General features: G+C 42.2%; 1 protein-coding gene across 1 annotated transcript; it reads right to left on the reverse strand.

The window, feature by feature from the left end:
• Positions 1 to 2,514: 2,514 nt before the first annotated feature.
• On the reverse strand, positions 2,515 to 9,105 carry MB (myoglobin). Its single transcript, XM_063134574.1, has 3 exons — positions 8,918 to 9,105; positions 6,143 to 6,365; positions 2,515 to 3,701 (listed from the first exon to the last, which is right to left on the reverse strand). Exons 1-3 carry the CDS (start codon positions 9,010 to 9,012, stop codon positions 3,555 to 3,557), a joined length of 465 nt encoding a protein of 154 aa, XP_062990644.1. The 5' UTR covers positions 9,013 to 9,105; the 3' UTR covers positions 2,515 to 3,554.
• Positions 9,106 to 10,003: the final 898 nt, after the last annotated feature.

Below are 10,003 nucleotides of genomic sequence, written 5' to 3' on the forward strand. Positions count from 1 at the left end.
GGTGACCCTGCGCCTCTGGGTTCATCAGGCCCCTTCTTTGCAGGTCTTTAGGGAGGCTCTGAAGACCCACTTGTTTTTGCTGACCCTGATGGCCTGGCTTGTTTTTCTTGCTTGACTTTCTTGGATTCTCACCCAGGTTTATCTTCAAGAAGCAATACACAAATGTTGAGGAAATATGGATTAATAAATTAAAACACATACTGCTTGCTATTTTGTGTAACCGATATTCCAGTGTGAAGTAGCTCCTAGAGAAACACTTTGAAACATAGTTCATCAGCAAAGTTACCATAGAAGACTTTGGAGATTTAACAGAGCAATCTTATACGTTTCCACTCAAAATGCATTAAATGAGCCTTACTCCAAGGTAAATGGATTTAAGGTGGCAGCCTAAGGCTATTTACCTGGGAGTAAGTCTTATTGAACTCAATAGGCTTTACTTCTGAAAAGACATATATAAGATCGCACTGTAGGAGCTTCTCTGTATCCTCAGAATTTATGTAACATTACTGGGTTGGGACCAGATTTAGTCATACATTGAAAGCAAGGGGACTTAGATTAGTAATAATGACTGTCTTGCCCCCATTGATTTAAATGGGTCTATTTTAAATATGACTAAGTTTGGATCCAACCCTCTGAAAAGATGTCCCAGTCCTAGGGCTGTAAGATTTAGCTGATTTTAATCAAATCGTTTAAAACTCTTTTGACCAGCTAAAAAGTGCCTGGAATGATTTGGACAGATTAAATGTTTTAAACTTCTTTTTAATACAGCGAATTATAAAATAACATGAGCAGCTGGCACCATCTTTAAAAAAGCACAGCCTCTTGTCTCACAAGCAGGAGGGGATGTGTCTTCTAAGATGGAACATGCATGCATTATCTAAAAGTAATGTGTGTTTTTCCTCTGAACTATTGTTTTTATTCATATCCATGTTTATGCAATTTAATCCATTAACCAGCTAAACTGTACTTTACCAGGTGACAACTTTAACTATCCCTCAGTGCTGAGTGGTGCTAAACTTTTAAGAAGCGCTAATCTCTCTAAAGCAGAGAGAAGCATTTTTCACCTAGTCTTGATCCACTTACCCACCACCCTGGGGTACAATAGTATAGACTGGGGTTGGCTGGCTGTGGATGCTGGGGGATGTAGTCCAACACATCTGGAGGGCACCAGGTTGGGGAAGCCTGATATAGACATGCCGGAACTGGTGCTTCCGCATCCCTAATTTGACAATGTTTTCTAAGCTCTATGACATCATAGGACATGATGACATCAGGCCAGAAGTGAATGTTAAGGATAGCAATGTAGGCAGGACCTGCAGGATCAGGATTTCACAGGTAAGGCTTGTGAGGAACATGAGACACGTTTCTTGGTATACTAGAAACAGACAAATCTGTTGATTAACACATAGACGTATCCACAAATTTCTGTATCAAATCATATGAAAAAGAATGGCAGCTCTAAAATGTGAGGCTTCTTTGAAGGTCCATCCAGATGGACTCCCAAATATTGAGTCGACCCACATTTTTCCAGCCACTTTGGAACTCCTTTGCCAAAGTTTAGGGTAGGCTCACACTTGTTGTCACTAGTCATTCTAGCAATAATAGGTTATACAATTCTAGCCAGGAATTCCACTCCACTGGGGTTGCCAGATTTTGACCTAGTGTTGTCACCCACTGTTTTAGCAGCTCACATGCTTGTCCTGTCTGTTGCCAGGTGAAACTAGAATCCTGCTTGCTACAGCAGCGGGTAAAGGAAGGCGAGTGGAAAGAGAGCTGTCTAGACGTGGGAGAGAATCCTCCATCACTTGCTGCCCAAAAGCTATTAAGGGAGCATTCCTATGCATGTTTAGACAGACAAAAGTCCTACAATTCCCAGCAAAACCCCACCAGCATGACTGGATAGGAATGCTGGGAGTTGTAGGACTTTTTTCTGCCTAAATGTGCATAGGGTTGCATCCTAAGGCAAGAAGGAGTATCCACTTCAGAAGAAAGCAACACAACTTTCTGAATGGTCTTTTCGAACATTTCCCCCCAATTATTACTAACTGCTATGAGCATCATCAGATGGGGGCGGGGGAATCACAGTTCCCTATTGTCACTTCTCCAGCCCTGCTCCTGTCCCACATTACTTCCACTTTCTTCCCGGAGAAGAAAGTCAAAGTAAACAAAGACCACATGGCACATTCAGGGGTTGTTTTTATCGCACCACTTTTCCTGCACACAGCAGGAAATGGTAGCACATTCCATTCCCCCCCCCCAAAAAAAAAGTAGGATTAAAAGGGCTCCGTTTTGTGACAGAAAAATGGCAAGAAGGAGCAGGAGGCATGCAGGAGGTGGACAGCGGTGTCTAAAGGATGCACAAAAAACAGTGAGTGGACAGTAGCAAGCATGCGATAAAACGCTCGTCTGATGAACCCCTGTGTCATCTTTCCCTATATTATGACATCAGCGTGTTAGCCATGGTATTGATGATAATATCTCAGATACTTTTTAATGAATAAATACAGTCATCTCTACTATACTTAATCTTTATTCTATTAAGCCAAACATTACAAAGGTTTATGCTGAAGAGCAATGGCAGCCTCAGTTGACAGTCCAAGCTACATATGATGGTGGCAGACCTCTTGGCCCATTCATATATAAAGCCGGGGGTGGGAGAACTTAGAGGGCCAATGGAAAGAAGATGTTGAAACATCCCCCTGTTATTGGAGCCTGGTTGAGGGGTGGGAGACAACTTCAGATGACAGACCACTGGAGTAAGAGAGGCAGTCTAAAAGGGATTTAGCATCTCCAGTGATGTAGTGGTAAATTTTGAAGTGCAGGTGTTCCTCATGACAATCCCCAGAGCCACACCTTCAAGGAGAATCCCCAAATGCAGGCAAGGAACCAATTCTAGCAGGTTTCATCTCCAGCTGAGCAGGTCTTTTGTAAAGCTAATAGGTCTTAATTGCCCAGACCAGACCAAGTGACCCCAAAATACTTTGCTTTACAACAGGAATAGCTCACGACAATATTGTTGCTTAGAAACTTCATATCTCTTCCAGCTTCCATGTGGGTGGAAAGGTGACTTTTTAAAGAATGAATAATATGTTGGCTGCTATGAAGTAAAAGTGCAGTCTGCCTCCCACTTTTGAAAGGAACGACAGCCCAGTAGTTTGAGGGTGTGAGGACTGAAGCTAAGCTCAGAGGGAACATGAAAGATGGAACAAGTTGGTAGGTGACACCAGCATCCATACTAAGCAGCACGTCCTGGCATTTTGTCCCAGCACGCCCAGGCTTTGCTACACCACTGATCACCTCTCATCCTTTAAATTATGCCCTTACCCTAAAGCTCCCCATGTGAATGGGACAGAGTTGATTTTAAAAGATGTTGGCCTGCCCCCATCAAGAGTAGTTTGAGCCTTATTTGCGGAGAATTTTTCAACCTGGTGCCAAAATAATTTTCTGTGAGGATAACTGAGAATATTCCCTTCCTAAATTGACCACACACCTATGACATGCTGCTCTGTCTCTTGCTAAGACTAAGGGGACATTGCCATTGCTTTGTGTCCTCGCTAGCCTTGGAACCCGTGTTCCTTGTATTTGCTGGCCATGTCATTCCGGAACAGCTCCAAGGCCTTCCTCATTGCTGCTTGGGAATCAGCCCCAAAGTCTGCAGAATGCTTTTCAGCAATGACGCCAACAATTATTTCACAAATGAACTGTATGGGGAGAGAAAGAGAAAGGTGTAAAGCTAGAAATGTTAATTTAGAGTAGATATCAAATCTCAACACAAGAAAGCCAATAGAATATATTAGCTTTACTCTGGTAAAGAAAGGGCCACTTGTAAAGCATAAACATTCACATTCTCATTTTTACCAGCCTAATACCCCCAGTCTTAAGTCCATTTACTTGGAATAAAGGCCTAGTTCATACTTATTTATTTTAACTATTTATACCCTGTCTTTCAATCAAGAGATCTGTAAAGTGGCTTATAAGGTTAAAACAATTTTTAAAAAAACACTACCCAGCAGCCCTTGCTTCTCTGGTTAGTGGCTCCCAGTGTGTCCTAACCCCTGCTACAACTGTCGCAGGGCAACTGGTAATTAGGGTGGCCAACAGATAAGAGAGGACGAGACAGAGTGTCATTTTTGCATAAAAATTTGCATATAGATGCAAATATAGAAACAATTATTTTAATTGAAATAGAAATACAGGCCTCATCTAAACCAAGCAGGATATTGCAAAATGAAAGCAGTATGAAAGAGGTATATAAAAGGCAAGAGCCACACTACTGATTTATATCAGTATTGAAGTGCACTGACAAGTGTTAGGGCCCATTGACACATACCATATACTGCTTTCATACCACTATATCGTGCTTGGTGTGGCTCCTGCCTTTTATGTATATACTGCTTTCATACTGCTTGCATAGGGCTATATTCTGCTTGGTGTAGATGAGGCCCCAGTCCATCTCACCGTAGTGTGGAAGTCTGTGGCCAGGGCTAGATCTACACCAAGCAAGTTATAACACTTTGAAAGCAGTTTAAAAATGGTATATGGAATGTCTCATGGGCCCCAACAGCTGAGGAAGGGGAGGATTTGTCAGCAGGAAATTGGCAGGGGCCCACAGATTAAGAACATATTCCAGATTGGGTTCCCATGTGCCTTTTCCTTCAACGTAAAGGTGGATGGTTTAGCGACACTAATTAAAAAGTGTGACTGATGTGTTAGTTCACTTTAAGTATGCTTAAATTGTAGCCCGACTCAATTTTAAAAAACAGTTCACCCATTTTGGTTTCAGTCCATAGAACATTTACTCCAAAGTAATCCAAGAAGACTTCAGTGAAAGCCTAGAGCCTTTTGCAGGAGGGGGGGCAGAGGGTTTATCTATATATTTGGGATTTTTCAAAGCTATGCCATTTTTTGTTTAGTTTGGTTTTGCACCGTGTAAACAAGCTGGAGGGGATGGGCCATTAATGCTGTCCTTGAAACACTGCAATATACATGTATTTTCTTACATGGAGGTTATCTCTGATAGTGCAAACAACATATGAAACTGCACTCAAAGGTGCAACGTAGGAAAATATAACCACAGTTTGTTCACCTGTGTTGGAATAGAGGTTATTTTATTCCTGAATGCTAAACTGGCTCTTCAGAATTTATCATATGTGTGAGGGAAACTTTCCCTCTCTTTCTGATCTCCTTCCCACCCATGCAACTAAAGAGTCCATCCTGAGACTCGTCAAAAAATACCAACCCCTCCTTCCCCTCAATTCAGAACATTTTCTGAAAAATTGTAAACCCTTTTGAAATTGGCTTTTAGCAGCTAGGATTAATCCAGCATGGGGAATGTGTGTGTGTGTGCGTGCGTGTGTGGTGGTGCAGAGCTCAGTTTTCATTATACTTTTATCTATTTTAAGCTGATTTTAATTGGACATTTTATTTGTATGACTCTGTTGTTCCTTACCACATTCTTTCTGAAAGGAAAGGAGTTTCTAGAAATTTGACAAAAGTAAGTTCCTCCTCAAGTAAATTCCTCCAATAACAGGTTTCACTAAGGGGGGCGGCAAAGAGTTTCCAGTATAGGGACAAGGTCCAAAGACCACTAATACATTCAAGTTTGAGTTGCACTGTATTATACAGGGGTATCACCAGGCCTGGGGGCACAGGGCACAAATCTATTTCTCAGTTCACCAAGTGACAGCCATCAAGGGCCTGCCTTCTCCGGGCAGTGTATTGGAAAATAGAGTGGCCATGTGTCCTACTTAACAGTGGACAGTGCTCTATTTGAAGGGCTGTCCAGTCCAAGGCCAGTTTAAAAATCAAGAACCAGAAGAAGGTGAAGCCAGCAGGAGCCTTGAAGTTGCCCAGCAAAAGTTAGGGCCTAGGCAGCCAGCTCTGCAAGCACCCAGGACAGGTCATCTGGTCACATGTGTTTGGAACACAGGAGGGAGTGATTGCCCCCTCCCTGAATTATGGATCTATGTCCACATAATGAAGTCTGTTCTTCTACATTACTCTCCTATTTCCATTTTAAAGATTCAGCAAACAGAGGCACTGCAAAAAGTGAAACCTCACAATTTCCCCCTCCATTTTGGTCACTCAAGTACAGTGGTCCACCACCACTTTTCCACACATAGCACCATACCCACACACTTACTTCAAGGTACTTGACTGGAATTTTATGTATGGTTGCATGGCTCTTGGCCAGTGGTGTCATTTCTGCCTCATGGTGCCCTTTCTGCTTCAGGATTTTGCCCAGGGCAGTGAGGACATTGGTTCCATGCTTTTTGATTTCTTCGGAGCTCTTCATCTCATCCAGTGTCTTCATATTTTTGAACTTGTCAAAACGTTCTTGGGTCTCGGGATGGCTCTGAAACATCCTGCCAATTGAATTGAAGTGCTCAGTACGGAGTAAATGAGGTACCCTTCAAAGATGCCATATTGTAGCTATAGATACCTATGTCATGTCTGCTACTGAGCTTAATTCATTTCAGGTGGGTTTTTTTTAAAAAAAATTATTTGAGAGAAACAGTATATATCTCAAAGACAATTTTACTAGGATTATGATTCAGGGCAATCAGCGGGGCAATTCATTAAAGATATAGGGCACAATCCAGCCATGAGTTCAGCTTGTTTAAGCCCATAGAAATCAATGGTCTTGACCATGCTCGATGTCATATTAGATTACAGTCATACATCTTACAAATTTAGTCATGCTAGTGGCTTTTCTGTTGTTTTTCTTCTTTCATTTAGGGTACAATCCTATGCATGTTTAGACATTTTTAAAATTCCGACAGGACTGGTTGGGACATGCTGGGAGTTGTGGGCCTTTTTCTGTCTAAACATTGTGTAGGATTGTGCCATCATTTAACTTTCCTTGAGGTCAAGATCCAGCAACCTTCCGCAGGGAAATTTAAGGCCTGAGCAGGCTAGCTAGATATACTAACTCCATCTCTGTATTATCTCAATAAATAATATCTGAAACAGATATCAGATATCACCAGCTTCTTATGAATGACTACCTGATTAAAGCATAGGAAGAAGAGGGTAGGTATTAACTTTTGTGAACTGCCCAGAGAGCTCAAGTTATTAGGCAATATACAAATGCAATAAATAAATAAATAAATAAATAAAAATGAGCAGTTCCAAGGAGGAAAGAAAGTAGTGGGGTCTCTACAAAGGAACTATATTGGAACTGGTGCTGTTTACATTGTCCATCCATAATCTGGAGTAAGGACTGAGCAGAGATGGCCAGATTTACAGGTGGAGTAGAAAGAGGGGGAAAACAACAAAACACTGGTGCTGAAAAGAGAGTACAACTCTGGTGTTCAATGAAGTAAATTAATGGTTTTAATAGTTTTCTTTCAAAAATAATCCAGCAATTAAAACAATAGTAAAAATCATGTATTGGGAGCTCATTTCAGACCTGAAGTGGTCCTTCCTCAGGAGCTGTATGTGGAGCCTTCTACGTGGCTCGGTAGATAATAAGGAGCTTTAAGATAAAATATTTCTTGGTATTTTGGTCATCCTCCTTTTACCTTCAGCCCTTACTGAGAAGAAACACACAGGGGAAGGGAATGAAACCCACCCCATCCCCTCCTTACATCACGGCATTCTGACACTTTAAGCGGTTTTCCCCCATCCCAACACCGGTGCAAAAAGCTATTGGGGGCCTGGGAGAAAATTGCTTATTAACACAATAGAACACAGGAATGGGAAGTGGAAGTTGCAGGATGGCTAGTTTCTGTCCGCTAAATGCTCCTTTGGATGTACAGAATAGGCCTCCTATGTAAATGGGACAGACACTTGGACAAAATGCAGGTGGCCTCATCTTGTCTAATTTGGCCATCTGTATGTGCAAGAGACACAAACACACAATCCATGCTAGTGATGATTATTTTTAGATATTAATTTATTTGTTTATTACATTTTTAGATTGCCCAATAGCCGAAGCTTTTAGGAAAGGGGCTAAAAAAAATTAACGTTGCCAGTATTGTCAAACTCTTAAGTGACTCGATGGCCTTTTAGGCTCCTTCCAACTCTACTATTCTATGATCTTTGGTGCAACAATACTTGGAATGCCGCATGTAGTTCTGGTTGCTCCATCTCAAAAGGGATAACTTAGAACTGGGGGAAGTGCAGCAGAAAAATGCAACCCAAATGACCAGGGATCAGACCATCTTCCCAAATGCTAACTGATTCAGGGGAGGGTTTGCAGTAGAATTCACATGTGCATCCCTCGGGCCCTGGGTCATTATTTGTTGAGCCAGTAGAGACCCAGGAGGAAGGCCCACACCCTATTCTCTGCACTCATCACCTGGACTATGACAAAGAGATCTCAGTTTCCCTGTTATGGGGCTGAAATGGAACCAAACTCCTTAAAGCCAAGAAACATCTATCTTGATGAGGATTACAGGGTGAGGCTTGAGGTATCAAGATGTTATAACCTCTTCTTCCCCTTCTCCAGTGATTCTGACCCAGAATGCTGTTTTTCCCATTGATCTTGATCACGATCACAGGGGGCGAGGCTTTAACATCACCCCCTCCCATTGATCTTGGCAGCCAAGATTGCTGTTTCTTGCTGCTTATCATAACAGGTACAGTTTGGTTCTAATCCTCTTTTATGTCTGTTGTTCATGATTCATCCTGTGATGCCAATTACACCAACAATAGATCAAAACACCTTGTATAAAGGATTTGAATCACTCTCTTAACCTGAATAACATATCTAATAAAAAAGTTGATACAAATGAAGGCCGATCTAAAAACAACAACCAAGTTCTTTGGTTCATCTGCAGGAGTATCTTCTCGCCTGTGCTGCCCATATAATGTTCAACTCTTAGCAATGTGCCTAGGAGATTCTTAAAAAGCTACTCTGCCAACTTCTCAGGAACACTTGCTTCTCAGATTTCAGTCACCGGCTTCTGCTTACCTGATGATAACTTCCTGCCCATGAGAGGGGAGGTCTGGTTCCACTTTTCCCCAGATGTCTACGACCTTCTGCCATTCCTGATCACTGAGCCCCATAATGCTACTGCTCAAGCACAATGGAAAGTGAGCCCTTTTAGATGAACAGATGCAAGCACCCTGCGTGTTCTTCCTTGAATGGAGTGTGGGCAGAGGGACCTGTGGGTTTAATAAGCTGACTTACAGACCGACACCTGTCATTCGACAACTCACGTCTAGGTCACTCTGGTCAAACTCTCTCTCTCTCTCTCTCTCTCTCTCTCAAGCTATTTTGAGTCAGGTGCTATTGTGGCAGGCCCAGATGAAATAATTGCTGTGTCTGGTATCGGACTGGCATAGATCCATGGCAAACAGAAAAGGGCATCAAACACGTTTGGTGCCAGGAACTTGTTGCTCAGCTTCCATCCCAAGAACACTGAAGACAACATCACAATTTTGAGTTCTGTATTTGAGGGTCAAATGATAGATTACATGAGACATCAGCTAGCGCATCAGTGGTCCTTGGGGAGCACATATTGAAACTCCTTCCCCCCATGCCCCATGACATTTCCAAAACCTAAATTGCACACCAAGCTGCTATTATAGCTGGGGTGGAGGGGGGGAGTGAGAGAGATACAGATACTTCCCATCCCCTAGGAAATGGAGAAAACGATTAAATACCCTCATCTCCAGTATCACTGCTTTGATCAAATTTGAAGAATGCATTTTAATTAATAATAATACATACCAATCATGGATCTCTGGTGCGATGTGTGATCTGGCCCTCATTACTACAGTCTCAAGAATGCTAAGACTGGCCATGTTCATCAACAGCCACCCATTTGACCTTATACTCATTCTCAGCAAGAACTAAAGGAGTGCAATTCTCACTCCCCCCCCTTAAACTGTTTATCAATTCAGAATTGCTTTTAAACAAAACAAAATCAATGTTGTGTCACTGCTGGGGGTGTCTAAGAATGGAAAATCAATCCTGTATATTTTCTGAGACCTAGGTCTGCATTCCCTCTCCTGAGTCAACCCTACACATCCCCTCTTACCTTTTCCAAGGGTC

This window comes from Elgaria multicarinata, chromosome 9, assembly GCF_023053635.1.
Source record: "Elgaria multicarinata webbii isolate HBS135686 ecotype San Diego chromosome 9, rElgMul1.1.pri, whole genome shotgun sequence".
NCBI lineage: Eukaryota > Metazoa > Chordata > Lepidosauria > Squamata > Anguidae > Elgaria > Elgaria multicarinata.